General features: G+C 44.2%; 1 protein-coding gene across 1 annotated transcript in view; it reads left to right on the top strand.

The window, feature by feature from the left end:
• The window catches only part of LOC144138625 (serine/threonine-protein kinase/endoribonuclease IRE1-like), a 59,021-nt gene that overhangs the window by 14,830 nt on the left and 28,782 nt on the right, over positions 1–15,409 (top strand). Inside the window, 8 exon segments of the mRNA XM_077671009.1 lie at positions 852–913; positions 3,749–3,808; positions 4,513–4,604; positions 4,606–4,703; positions 5,890–5,971; positions 6,850–6,973; positions 11,758–11,915; positions 14,190–14,537. Coding sequence (XP_077527135.1) covers positions 852–913; positions 3,749–3,808; positions 4,513–4,604; positions 4,606–4,703; positions 5,890–5,971; positions 6,850–6,973; positions 11,758–11,915; positions 14,190–14,537 — 1,024 coding nt within the window.

Here is a 15,409-nt window from a genome sequence, read left to right as displayed (position 1 = left end):
TAGCTTTCTCTTTCGGGGCTGACGTACTCATACCGGCCACATAATTAAAAGCTACTTGCAGGCTGAAATGTGTTGCTCTTCCCGATAGTAGTGCTGTTGCAAATGTCTCGGTGGGGGGGGGGGGGGGGGGGGGGGGGGGTTACAAATGCCGCGTGGTCATCGACTGAATGGCCTACAAACTTTAGATGTGTGTCTCAGTTCATACAGACTCCAAGTTCAACGGCACTTCCTGCACTTTTTAAATATCGTCTAAGCTGAGTGACCTTCTCAGAGTTCATGCTGCAAGTGTAATGTATATCGGCTTGTCACGGCATCTTTTGTGTGGCTTCTCTAAGTGGACATCTATGCATCATCTGTGACTTCTTAACCGTATTTTTTTTTCTCAGCAAACCTCACGAGTCTTTCTTTTTATAAAGTCATCGTAGGTGTACGTTGTGCTCATGTCTGTACGGGTTAGTGGGATAGTATGCGCGCAAGAACTCGGTGGTGGTACCACTGCCTTTGTTTTGGGAGCCCCACAAAATAATTTGCTCTCTGTTGTCTCTTTTGTGCGTTTTTATTTTCTGTGCTCTTTTTTGTGCATTTATGCGTTATGTGCATTTCTTCTACGCGACTTCTTTCACATAGCTCACCTCTTTTAATCGTTTAATTTATTGTCACAGTATTGGTGCTTGAGATGAGATATGTTGCTTTTTTTTTTCATGCATAGTTCTCATTTCGCACAGCTCACATCGTTGTTAGCAATGCATCACTGAAGTATCTAGTGCGCATCGTGTTACACAACATTGCGCTTTTGTGTGAAAATTTTGTGCGCAGAGTTCAACACGTGTGCCTTTGTTTTGACAATGCAGGTGGAACGCTTCCTTCTTCGACTACGCAGCCCAGACACCCCCGGATTTGGCCAAAGAATATGGCAAGTTGCATTCGTCGTCTTCTTTTTTTTTTTTTTTTTTTTTTCGAAGACGCGGCGAAGGTCTCTGCCATTGTAGTCATCCGTCACTCGCCAGCTGTGCACGCCTCCTATTCCAATTCTTGATTTTCTCCGTCTTTATTTTCCTACCCACATTTCTCGTGATAACAGAAGCGAGGGCAGTCGTCATCACGTGCCTGTTTGCAGTCTACTGCGGATGCAGCTCGAATAACAACAGCTGCTGCAAATGTCTCGACGACGGATTGGTTTCCTCAGTGTTTATAAGTTTTTGTAGCAGCTGAAAAAGAGGCATTGTTGTTTCTTGTCAATTCAAATGGCTTTCCCGGAAGATAAAAGGATTGTCAACGCATGTTTAAGCGTTGACGGTGCTTGTTCTTAAAAGTGCCCGACGCTGCTCTCGGGGCTCCGCGCTTAAACATGCGTACTGGTATATCCAAACCAGATGTACTAGCAAGAACGTTCTCCACATATGTGCATTCGTGCAGTGCCAGGTTTGTTTGAAAGCAGTCGGCGACGACTGAAACAGTTTGTGTGCGGTCTTTCAAAGCCTTCATGTACATTGTGTCGACGCAGCTTTGCCCCTAGAATATGTTTATTTTCTGTTTAGGTGTTGAATGTCGTTTTCCTCTATTCTTTCAACTTTTTTTACCTATGATTTCATTTGATTTTTATACGAGTCTAGCTTTGGTGTTCCTTGTCATCTGCAGGGCAAAAGTTGTACTAAGGCAATTATTTTCGGTGCGCACAACTTTGTCGGAAGGGCAAGGTCAATCCTAGTGTAGCCAGTGTATAGAAGTGCACACTGCACTAATGTAGTGTACACCTACACTAGTCATGCACTAGTCATAGGCTACACTAGTCATACGCTAGGGTATGACTAGTGTAGCCAGTGTATAGAAGTGTGCGAGTATTCAAAATTTTAGAATATTGAACCGAATAATACTTTATTCTGTTCGAGATTGAATCATATAGTGGTATTTCAAAAGGATGAGAAATTGTCGGGGTACTTTGAAATGTGAAACTGCTGATGTATACTCAACGGTACTCAATTAAACCTTGTTCTAGCAAACTCAGATGAAGTAATTTTCCTCCGTCCACTAATTATGAGAAATTTCCAGCTGAGAGCATGCGCGAAACATGCCCTTTATGACGAACAAGGCATTAGCTGTCTGTCAGATGACAGGCATCCTTTGTAGGACATTTACAACAACACTAAACTTTCCAAAGCTCATGCTCCTGTGATACGATCATAAATTTTTCTTAATACGGAGGTGCTGACGTGAAGGCAAAGGTTGCAGACCTTTATTACGCTGGGTCTTCGATGATTTATCACTAGTTTTGATGTGAAAATAGTATTCACATCTGTCAGAAACGATTCCAAAAAAATCATTGCTGGCTTTGTGTTTTCTTCAAAACCAAAAACCCATGTTCGCACAGGCCGACAGAGTAGGTGAAAGAGAAGTCGCATGAATCAGTGTGACAGACCTCTACAGTAAAATAGAAACAAGAAAATATGGGCTAGGTGTTTTGTTTACATGCTGAACAGTTGTAAATGAGCAAAGTGATCGTCGAAGGTGCAGTTCACTATTTCACTACGCATCCTCTAAGTGTGGTGGAGAAGTGTGGTCACTGCCCAGGGCCATTCTACTGACTGAGGATCCGCATACCTGCCAGGTTTCCTGAATTTTCCGGGAGACTCCCGAATTTTCATGGTTTTGTACGATTGTACGACCGAAACAAAAATCTCCCGAAAACGCACCCGCGTTTGGCCAAATCTTTTTCCCCAGTCTGGCCAAAATGTGCGGGCAGTATACCTGGCAATCCAATGCGACACCAATTGGCAACATTATCTTTGAAGTGCTTAAAAAGCGTAGTTGGCCATGCGCAGACGGTGAACCTGTTCGTCCCATTGTTAGTTTACTGTTTATAAAAACGCAGCGCCGCCGCCGCCGCCGCTTTCATTTACACGCGAGCACGGCCATTCTGGACGGCGGTTCTGAAGATTTAGCGAGTCTCCAGTGGTGTAGCTTGTTAGTTTAAACGAAATAACAAGCAGTCCAGTTCCTGCTGTTTTGTATTGCGCTTGGCAGTACTATTTTCAGGACTTTCTGAAAAGGGCGGCATCAAGCCACATCGAACATTTGAGTGGTGTAGCTTGTTGGTAGTTTGGACGAAGAAACAGTTCATTTCCTGCTATGTGTTAAGCAAATAAAAAAAATGTGTGTAGAGTTACCCATTCTGTTGTAGCTACTACCCCCCCCCCCCCCCCCCCCCCCCAGTAAGATCTCCCTAATGCCATCCCGGCAAATCTGGCAGGTATGATTTGTGTATAGTTGCTTTGCTTGGAAACCGATAATGGGGTATAGGGACTGCCAAGGATGTGGTAAATTGCAAACATGGATTACATCCATGGTACTAGATCGTCCATCTGTACCACTTTTTGCCTATGGTTCCCAAGAGTTGTGGCACTGTGGTTAGAGCTTTGTGCTGCTGCACATAAAGTGCTGCCAGCCATGCCAGCAATGATTATGGTGGAGATGAAATGCAGAAGCACCTGTGTGTGTGAGATTTTTCGGCGGGCCTGGAATGCCTGGAGAGTCGAACTGAATGCGGGTCTTTTCGTTACTAGGGTGCATCCCATAGCACGCAAGTAGCTTTGGTGTGTGAAACCCCAAATTTTGTTCCTCTGAGCGCTCCTCTGGAGCTTTTGGCAGTTGTGAATTTCTTGCATTTCCGGAATGTTTACTGCTGTCCTTGATTAAGCCGAAGTGACCAGGTTATTCTTATATCGCTTTCTTCTCTCAACGGGAATTGCAGACTTGGCTCATTTCACGTCGAGTGAAAGTGGGCGGGTACTGACATTCAGCAAAGAAACAGGTGAGTGCAAGTTGTTCATTCTTTTTTTAAGATTCGTGCAAATAGTTATTGCCTTTGTAATACTTGGAGGACTAAACTAGCACGAGCTAAAGTGGCATGTCTTAGCAGAATGCGATTGGTGACTTGTAGCATGGGGATATTTGAATATGCTTACTCTGACGAGAGGGTACAATTGATTTCTGGGTACACATGGTAAATAAGGTAAACTGCAGAGTGCTCACAGGAGGATAATGTAAACATCAGGATGCACACTGGAGTAAATTGCATGGTGCTCACACAAGCATACGATAGACTGCATAATGCTTACAGGAGAATGCGATGAACAGCATCATGCACACTGGAGAATACAGTAAGCTGACTGGCATAGTGCTTATAAGCGTACGATAGACTGCGTAATGCACACTGGAGGATAGGATAAACCATGTAGTGCTCACTGGAACATACAACAAACTGCGTTATGCTGCCAGGGGAATAGTGTGTGCAGCAGGAGAATACAGTAAACTGCAGTATACGTGCAATTCAGTACAGTGTAGGATGCAGTAGACTCCACACACATGCAGGAGAGTATGGTGAACTGCAGGATGCACACAAGAGAGTACGGTGAACTGAAGTGTACACAAGGGAAAGAGCAATTAGTCTCACTCGCGTTCGTTCGAGCTGGTGCTGTTTTAGCGACTTGTTGCGGGGTGTGGATCGCTGTCCAGGTGACTTCCTGTGGGAGCGCGAGCTGGGGAGTCCCGTGGTGGCGGTGTACGATGTGGGCGAGGAAGGCTCGCTGCGGCGCCTCCCGTTCACGCCCCGTGGCCCACCGGACACTCGAAGACATCACGGGCCGGCTCAAACGCTCCTCCTGGAACAAGAACCTGCTGGAGCCATCGCAGCACACCACCCTCTAGTGAGTGCCCGCTCTGGTGCAGTTGCTTGTTTTTTGGGCTGATTGCGTTGGCATGCGCCCTCCTTACGTGAAATTTCACGTCCCTCATGTGGTCTTGTGAAGGAAGTGCAGGTCAGGTTGGTAGTAAAACCTGGAGGTATATTTTAGACTATCGTCGTAACAGAAGCTTGCACCCTTAGATGTCTGCAGACGGTCTTAGCTAACACTTAGATGTTAGCCCTAAGATGAATGTTTTTAAGAGAGACCTCTGGAATGATGGTTGCAAAACACTGGAAGGATAGCATCTAGCATCTACTGCGTGAACTGTATGTCAATGGAGCTCATCTGTAGAGCTTTCTTGCACATTTGGGGTGGAAGGAGCGTTTGTCCCGGTTTCAGGACAGGGGTGAATGGGGGTTGTTAGTGGTGCAAAAAAAGAGAGCACCTCATCAAGCAGCCTTACGGCTTGCCTGCGTGTAGTGTGCTGATGTTGTAATGTGTGTATGGCCAGAGATTGCGTGAGCAGATGGGAAGGAAATATAGGTTGCATCCTGCTACATTGAAGGGCTTGCATGCTCTGTGATAACAAACAAACACATGTCATTTGGTGCTAGCTGATAACACATATATTGCCATGCCGTGATAGCACTGACTGAAAGGATGCAATCCTTTCACTGGTGCAGCACATTTTGGCCTGTTGGGCATTTCACAGCTTTTGGAAGCAGATGATGCAGGATTTGTAGCTTTGAGCACCATTTACCACTGCGATGATGGTGAGCTTATTTCGTTATTGAACTGCAAGATACCTTAGTTGACACGACAATATCAGGGCAGCTAAAGCATGTTAAGCCTTTTTACCCGTGTCGTGGCCCATAGTGGGGACAAAAGTTAAGGCTGTTGCTCACTTACCAAGCTGCTGGAACTTGGATACCTGAGCAGTGGAAAGATTTATTTTGTTTTTCTGTCTGAACTCTTAGCGCATAACATGATAATTGCGCTTACTCTAGGAATAACCTGCGACTTTTTTTTTCAGTTTGAATTCAATGGAGTATGTGTTCACTTGGAATGATTTTGAATTGGTTAGTTGTTCTGATCTGTTCCATTAATTAGCAAGCTTCAGGCACTTGCTACTTGTTACTAGCTACTTGCTACTTCCCGTACGATCGCATTCACCCGAGCCGTTTGCTGCATTTGTCCCTGCTTTCAGCCCCGCCCTCTATGTTGGGGAGCACGCCAAGGCAAGCTATGCTCTCGCTGCCCTCGTCGACAAGAACATGCCAGTGATGACGGTGAGTTGTTGATGATGATGAGGGTGATGTCTCCTTTGCCTTGCCTTCTCTCAGCAAGTCCACTCTCGCTACTGCTAGTTCATAACCACTAAGCACTTCTGCATGACCGTGCTGTTATTTGCGGCATGGAAGGAGTGGGTTGAGGAGCAGGACTTCTTGCGATCTAACTTGAAGGAACACCAGGATTTTGTTTGAGTTATCCAAAGTTTGAATTATCAGAAGTTCTCATAAATACAACATGAGGCGACGTAATGAAACATTCACATATGTTTAATAATACAGCATTCACACAACACCGAAGTGCTGTTCAGAATACACTTCTGAAAAAACAGATCACAAATGAACAAATGCTTTGCCTTTGCATGAAAGTTTCGCAGTTTGGTTTGACGCATGAATGCAGGCAGTTGGCTTTATTTGTGACTGTCGGCGATATAAGGATGAAAATATGCAGTTAGAAGCGGCAAATGCGGGAAATGTTTTCCGGCAGGGCCAAGCAAAAAGTACAAATTAACCGAATTTACGCAAGGAGCGGTTTTGAATTACACGGCTTTAATATACATTGAAAACATAGCGGGCCAACAGAACTTTTAAAATTTGTTTGAAGTAACCAAAAGTTTGAATTATCGTGAATCCATTGTAGTTGTAGTGAAACATTTGATGTACCAGCTGCTGCACGCACTGCCATTTGACTTCAATTTTTTTCCGGGGGCTCTTTCTTTAGTCCTGCCTAACTGTGAAGTGCTTTCACTTCACAAGCTTTTTTTGCAGCATATACGTTTCATTCGCAAGAGGATCTAGGAGTCACACTAACGAGGGAATTGGCCATCACTTCTTGGTGGTTGGCTGTCTGTTAATTAGAATTGTTTTTTTATTTACAGTCCCGAGACCGGAGAATACCCCTTTTGGAGGGCCCCAACTCACCGGCCGAGCGCCCGTCGGGAACATCGACTGGGGACTCCGGCTCTGCTTCTGGAGAGAAAAAGAAAAGAACCTTTGTTTCAGGTTAGTGCTCCAATTCACCCTTGGGTGTATATGGCAGTCTACGATAAAAGATTTGATGTTTGAATCAGGTAAAAATGCTGTGGTAATGACTGCGTGAACAGTTTTGCTTTTATAAGGCTTAGCGGGATGCATTGCTCTGTTCCGAGATAATTGCAAGCTAGGTACTTTCGGTGCGATGCATACCTCGGCAAAGTTGGCGCGGCTCACTCGAACTCACTCACAATTTTTTTTTTCCAATCACCACTCACTCAAACTCAGACTCAATGCTGAGCAGCACATCTGCGCTCACTCAAACTCAAACTCACATTGAGCTCAAAACTCAGAACTCACTCGGACTCAAAACTCAAAATGTACTCAAACTCAAAGTGTACTCAAACTCAAAATGGACTCAAAACTCAAAATGTACTCAAACTCAAAGTGAACTCAAACTCAAAATGGACTCAAAACTCAAAATGTACTCAAACTCAAAGTGAACTCAAACTCAAAATGGACTCAAAACTCAACATGTACTCAAACTCAAAATGAACTCAAAACTCAAAATGGACTCAAAACTCAAAATGTACTCAAACTCAAAGTGAACTCAATACTCAAAATGTACTCAAACCTCAAAATGTACTCAAACTCAAAATGTACTCAAAACTAGGGGTGTGCGAATAGTGAAATTTGATCTCGAATCGAATTCGAATCGAATAGTGTCGAATAGTGGACAAAAATGTCGAATATCGAATACCAAAGCTTTTTTTGGAAGAACAAGTAGGTTGGACACTAATAAAGACATGCTCATGTCCTTGAGCTCTAAATAGCAAATACACTAAATCGAATTGAAGTAATCACAAACTGTCATGTTAAAAATATTACAAATTCTCCAAATCTCCAAGTAGTGAACGTGGTGTTTGCCCATCAAGGGATTCAAGAGCGGGCTTGTCGTGCTTGCCGGCGTCTTGAGCGCGGAGCCGCATTTCTTGCAGATAGCAGAGGACGGACTTGCCTTCTCGAAAAACTTCCAAATTACACTTCTTTTTTCACCGTTGCTATTCATGCTGAATGGCACGGCACGCGGACGTTACACAGGAGGAGAATCACGGGCGTGCGACGACCATGGCGACGACGGCGACGACCGTCAGATTGGCTATGGATAGGCGTCGAGAAAGGGTCTAGGACGGGTGATGATAGTGTGTTATAGCAAGGCCAGAATCACAAAAATTTAACAATACCATAATTATACGCTATTTTGCGGCTGCACAGTCGTGTGATAAAATTAATTAACAAAAGAAAAATGATATTTTACGTCCGAATATCAGGGAGGGAGCGTCAGTGTCATCGCCATCACAAAATGGCGTCGTCGTAGTAATTTGTTTTGTCCCGAGTGGGACACATCATATTTGTTTCCAATGACGTGAAAACGGCAACGCACCTAACTATTACAAAAACCCGTATGTGAGGAACGTTTTCTGCACGCTAAAGACTGCTGTGTCGCTCTTTCTTTCCGTGTACGCCAGTGACGCAAAAAAATCGAGGAACTATCCAATTACATGTCGGCAATGACGTCTCTGCGGGCGAAAAGGAGGGATATGTCCAAACCTCAAAGACAACTTTCCTGGCCGAAAACGGGTCGCTGGCAATTGTTTGACCAAAACCTTTCGACGTTAGGGTCAGTAAGGGCCACGCTAATCTAGCCGCAACTTTGGCAGCGTTCGGAATATTCGTCACGTCGAATTATTCGAAAGTCCGAATGCTGGGTATTCGAAAGTCGAATCGAATTATTCAGGCAAGAAATATTCGAATCGAATTCGAAAATCGAATATTCGCACACCCCTACTCAAAACTCAAAATGGACTCAAAACTCAAAATGTACTCAAACTCAAAATGGACTCAAAACTCAAAATGTACTCAAAACTCAAAATGAACTCAGAACTCAAAATGGGCTGAGAACTCAAAATGAATTCAGAACTCACATGGCCTCACAGAGATTGACACAGTCAGAGAGTGAGAGTGAGAGTTTGAGAGCGTGAGATTGAGAGTGTGAGAGTGAGAGTGAGAGTGTGAGTGTGAGTGTGACTTAGTGAGAGTGAGAGTGTGAGTGCGAGTGAGTGTAAGTGAGAGTGGGAGTGAGAGTGGGAGTGGGAGTGGGACTGGGAGTGAGTGTGAGTGTGAGTGAGTGAGAGTGAGTGAGAGTGTGAGTGAGAGTGAGAGTGTGAGTATGAGTGAGTGTGAGTATGAGTGAGTGAGAGTGAGAGTGAGAGCGAGAGCGGGAGTGGGAGTGAGTGTGATGTGAGTGAGAGTGAGAGTGTGTGTGTGAGTGAGAGTGTGAGTGAGAGTGTGAGTGTGTACCTTTTGCTGTATACCTTTTGCGATATCCTCATAATTATAACCAGAAAGCATTTTCATATTTGTCCCACGTGACCCCCTCGACGAGACCTTTAATTTGATACCCCACACACCCTAGCAGGGTCATATGGAATTCATACCAGTCAAACTAACCATGACTCATGACTGTAACCAGGACGCATTATTTAGGTGTCCGACATGATTCCCCTACCTGGAACCTTCAATTTGACGCCCCACATGCTTCAGCGGCCTCACCTTGAATTTAACCCCATCTATGACTCATAATGACCATCTCATGATTCGAACTACGAAGCCTTTTTTTTATTTGTACCACGTGATTCCCCTCTTCAAGACCGTAAATTTGATACCCTACACTCCCTAGCGGGGTCACTTCGAATTTTACCCCAATATAAGACTCGCCATGACAATCTAATGGTTATAACCAGGAAGCATTTTTGTATTTCTCCCACGTGATTCGGCTCATCAAGACCATTGATTTGATACCCATCACATCCTAGCGGAATCAATTTGAACGTTAAACCAATCAATGACTAACCATGACTATCTCATGATATAGCCCTACCACATTTTTGTCCCACGTGATTTTCCTTATCGGAACCTTCAATTTGATACCCCGGACACCCAGTGGCATCATTGTGAATTTTAACCTAATTTATGACCCATTTTGACTATGTCATGATAATAATCAGGAAGCACGTGATTACCCTCATCGAGACCTTTAATTTGATACGCGCTAGCATCATGAACCTGAATTTTAACCGAATCTTTGATTTACCATGACTACGTCATGATATATCCATATCTCATGTTCGTCCCGAATGATTCCCCACATCGAGACCTTGAATTTGATTCCCCACATGCCCTCGCAGCGTCATTTTGAATTTTAACCCAATGTATGACTCATTATGACTGCCTGATGACTACAATCAGGAAGCATTTTTTTTATTTACCCCGCGTGCTTCCGTTAATCCGGACCTTTCATTTGATACCTTACACGCCTTAGCCTCATCAGTTTCACTTTTCACCCAATCTAATGTGGTCATTATTCTGTCTTAAGGGGCGCTGCCCAGTCAATTCAGCTAATTCATTTGAAACAGTAGAAAGGACAGCCCCCGCCCCCATTTCCCCCCGGCTCTCACCTCTTCCTTTGTGACCCCTAGTAAATCAAGCCGTTAGCAGTAGCAGGCGAACAACCAGCACGCCAGCGCCGCCGTGTGCTTTCCCACCACCCTTTCCCACGCTCTTAGTGGATCCGTCAGGAGGAAAAGTTAAGACAACCCTTTTTTATGACCTCACCAGTCAATTATCACTCACGCGCCCAGCCGCGAAAATTAGGTATACAGCAAGTGCTTATGGCCATAAAAAATCAACAAGAAACTAAAAAAAAATCAGACACCACCTCCCTCCCAACTGATCATGCAGATCGCGATTGGTGCCATACCCGCAGGTAACTTGAATTCCGAGCCCACAGTGACGCATGAAACGTAACAGCCAACCATAGCTGCCTGCTAGGCTACTCATATGTACTCAAACTCCAAATGGACTTAAAACTCCTATTTACTCAGAACTCAAAATGTACTCAAAACTCAATATGTAATCAAACTCAAAATGTGCTCAAACTCAAAATGGACTCAAACTCAAAATGTACTCAGAACTCAAAATGGACTCAAACTCAAAATGAGCTCAAACTCAAATTGTACTCAGAACTCAAAATGAACTCAAACTCAAAATGGACTCAAACTCAAAATGTACTCAGAACTCAAAATGGACTCAAACTCAAAGTGTACTCATAACTCAAAATGGACTCAAACTCAAAATGTACTCAGAACTCAAAATGGACTCAAACTCAAATTGTACTCAGAACTCAAAATGGACTCAAACTCAAAATGTACTCAGAACTCAAAATGGACTCAAACTCAAAATGTACTCAGAACTCAAAATGAACTCAAACTCAATCGGACTCAAACTCAGTCGTGATCACTCGGCTCAAACTCACTCAAGCTCAAACTCACCATGCCACACTAGCCTCGCGCTCACTCAAACTCAAACTCATGCGTGAGTTTGAGTCCAAATGAGTCTGAGTGAGTGGACTCATGAGTGAGTTTGCCGACCTCTGGTGCGATGCAGAACGTTAATTAAACATGTCTAAGCCCTTATAAAAGATACCAAATGGCTCTTATTTACAAAAAGGATACGTATATTCGAGCCATGGTAACATTTTACGGTAAAATATTTAAACATGGGTCTAACAAATTTCACACTGCTGGGGCTTGACCAAGCCAGGCTATTCATGCGCAGACCAGTGGTTCTAACCATTAGGCTTGAGTCTGAACAACAGGGTTCTTTTTGCAGTTTATGTATAAAGACTAAGGATGTAACGCTTTATATAATATAAATAATATAACGCCATGGTTGGTCATGTCACCTGTTGCCAGGCTATTACGAGTACCCGAACACCATGGTGGCCGTGCTGTTCTCGAGACTCCAGCTTGGCTACCGGAAGCCACCGCAGTCGGAGGACACCCGGAACCGCCACCACATCCGAGACCAACGCGACACTCCTCCCGTGGAAGAAATGCAGCCAGAGGAACGGGTGAGTGGGCGCTGGAGACGTCGGGCTCTCTTGATTTATAGGCGAAGCTTTCTGGGACCCACTGGTGGTGACATTGCCCCAAAACGCACTGTGGGGAAGCCAACTTTCTTTGACGATGACAATTGTGGGTGAAGTGAAAGGTGGTTGAAGCGCGATGCCTTCTCCGGTCGGTAGCTAATGTCTTCAAAGTCCAAAATCCAAATCGCTATGCCCAAAACGCATTGCAGGAAGGCCACCTTTACGCAATGGGTTTCCACTAAGGCAGATCAAGCACCTCAAAAGAAAAAAGTGCTTCATCTGGCCGGAATCGAACCTGGGTTCCTTGCGTTAGGAAGCCGACGTCCGTCCAGTTGCACCAATCCCACATGGTAGAAGAACTTGGAATTTGGACCTTGACTTTGACTCGGGTTACATGGGAGAAAGCTTTGTGTTTGAACTACCATTCTCTTAATTAAGGGAGCACATGGGTCTTTGATCAAAAAATGTATTTTTACAGTTATGATGATGAAAATTAGGGGACAAATGTAGTTTTTCATTCTGATTGTAGATATGAAATTTGTTTTTGTGTAAGACTAGCACATTCCTATTTATTCGGATTTTTATATATGATGGTTTGACAGCTTTTGTAAAAGAACTGCTGGAGTGATGCATCTGAACCAGTGAACTATGCACAAATCGAGGGTTGCAATAAGACCAACATTGTCATTCTGTCGGTCTGTAGCAGAAGTTACAACCGTTCGAAGTTTGGGCTTCGAAGACAAAACCAGTTTTTTTTTGGTCCCCACCTTCCACACGCAATCAATCATCTTTCACAGTCTTTCAAGTGGTCTGATCTTTTGATTGTTGTCGAGTGGTCTGGTTGAAAGAGAAGTGTTGAGTTTGTTACTTAAACTCCGCATGCACGCACTCAAAACACACACAAAAAAACACCAAAACTGTGCGTTCAGGTTCAGGCATAGAATAGGTTGGTACACAGTGCCAATGAAGGCAAATCGTCACAGAAAATGCGAGATTTTCTGCGAAGTTGGCCAGTGACAGCCAATAGGACAGCCATGGCCTCAATGACGTCGGTTAAGTCATGCCAGGGGTGCATAATGAGGAAAATTGAAGAGAGCGTGGTTGGTTTTTTCGCGTCTTTTGCAGCGTTTTGCGCGCACACCGCTTCACGTGCACATGTAATATTTTGCTCAGGTATTCCTGGCAGTGTAATCTACTGTTGTGCAGATTTATTTGCACAACTCAGAGAGTGTTGCAGGGTCCCTTTAAGGGGGGACGTGGCAAGTAAAACGACTTTTTTATTTATGGACCAAATTGAACCAAATTAGGAGCATTTATGTAGCTAACCATTCTAACAAAAATACTGAAATCAGATTAAAGATACCTTCTATACTTTTTAAGTTGGAAGACTAATTACCTGAAGCTTGCAATCAGCATAATTAACTAATTAGGCAAGAAGTCAACGAGATTTTTATGTCAGTGTGATTAGAAATGCCTATTCTGTGCAAAGAAGCTATTAGATTATTGCATTATATCCTTTAAGCATAAAGAAAAAACAAGTAAAGTTTCACCTTCCTTTCAAAATCAGAAATAGTGTCATGTCAAAAAGAAAGTGAATCTTCTGTCTTTCTTTTTGGATACCTAAAGGAAATAAATCAATAATCAAATAGCTTCCTTGCACAGAATGGACCTTCCTGGTAATGCTGACATAAAAATCTTGTTGAGTTCTTGCCTAATTAGTTAATTAATCTTGCGACAGCTCTGTGAAGGTAATTAGTCAGGTAACTCAAAAAGTATAGAAGATATTTTAAAACTGATTTAAGTTTTGTTATTAGGTTAGTTAACTACATAAAATCTCCTAATTTGGCTAAATTTGGTTCATAATTAACAAAAATAGTTTTACTTGCCACGTCCCCCCTTAAAGGGGCTTGGAGCTTAGCGCCTCTTGGGGATATCAGGGATCTTACGAAGGTATCTAATGAAAATCCGTAGGGCTTTTCCGGTCCTGTACCAAGTGGCTTAAATAGTGCTTGGAAAAATGACTTCTCAGTAAGGCATGTGTGTGTTGTAGTGCAGCCAATTTTTTATTCAACAATTTTCATTCTGGTTTTTCTGCGGTCTTTCATTTTTCTTTTTTTGTGTGTGTGTTTGGAAAATTTACTAGTGCTTGTTTCGAAGTTCAAGTTATCCGCAGCTGTTGGCATGCACCATTTGCCTTGGTGCATAAAACATAAAGTAGCAAACGGCGGCATACCCCGCCTCACTTTTTCGTCACAGGTCCTGCCAGTCAAAGAGCGAGAACGGCACGACCCGGGCGGCAGCGACGCCGACCGGGAGATCGGAGACGACGGCAAGAGTTGGCGGAAGACGCCACCTTTCTTCCCGTACGCAGAAGAGGAGGAGCAGGGGAGGAGGCGAGGGAGAGGTCGCGACGCGGCCAGCGAGGCGGAGCGCCGGCGACAACGGCGATGGCCCGGCCACCGTGACGCCGCGACGGAGACGCCGGCGCCCTTCTGGCCCCAGGACGATTCATTCACCATTTCGGGTCAGATGGCCTGGGTGCAGATTGCCCTTGTCCTCCTCCTGGGAGGCATGGCGGGGGTCGTCGCGTACCTTTATCCACAGGTGAGGTGGTTTCCTCGCAGGCCGCTTTTTGGAAGTTAAGAATCGCATGTGTCCATGGGTGGGATTCTCAGTTCCATCCATGTGTTCATTTCGAGCGAGCCGTGATTGGCCGAAAGCAGATGACCAAATGTACCACAGCACATCTATTGGTCAGAGGCCTCGCAAGCGCAACTACGTCACGACTGAAATGGAAGCGAAATGGACATTATTCCACCCCAGATAACTGGAACCCCAATTGTGTGACTTTTTGGGAACCACACAAAAGTGTGTGTGACTGGTTGTAGTATGATTATAATGTTAATAAATACATTAAAACCACGTTCCAAGAGACACTCCAGGAACTCAAGAAATGGGTCTCTTGTAACCAAGGTGTCTTGTGTGAATGTTACTGACATGGCGAACATAGAAGAACCAACCAGACCTTTTCTATCAAATGTCTCTTATAACCAAGTGTCTCTTGTAACAGTGCCTCTTGTGATGAGGTTTGGCTGTACTCCATTAGTACATGGCCTGCCACAGCATGTTTGCTGAGAACTTGTCTGAACTACTGTAGTTACTGTTGACCCAGGTTCGAATCCTGGTCACGGCACCATTTTGTTGAAGAACCGAGGCGGGGACCGCGGGACGTGAGCGAATCTTTAATGGCGGATGGGACTTTACAATGATGGTGATAGTTGAGGGCAGCTGCTAATAGCCACCTCTTCCTCTTCTAATGTTTTTAACAGTTACCTTGTAGCATGTGTCCTTTATAATTTGCTAACCTATAGCTTAGATTGCATTTCACGTAATTTGTGCATGCCTATACAATGGCGTTTCACTAACACGTTGCTGTTGAAAGGAAAGAGAGGGAGGAGCAACCAAACTGATACTTA

This window comes from Haemaphysalis longicornis, unplaced genomic scaffold (assembly GCF_048455015.1).
Source record: "Haemaphysalis longicornis isolate Haplotype H1 unplaced genomic scaffold, Haemaphysalis longicornis Haplotype H1 scaffold_5, whole genome shotgun sequence".
Classification (NCBI taxonomy): domain Eukaryota; kingdom Metazoa; phylum Arthropoda; class Arachnida; order Ixodida; family Ixodidae; genus Haemaphysalis; species Haemaphysalis longicornis.
The sequence above is the reverse complement of the archived record's forward strand: the minus strand, read 5'-3'. Positions and strand labels throughout refer to the sequence as shown.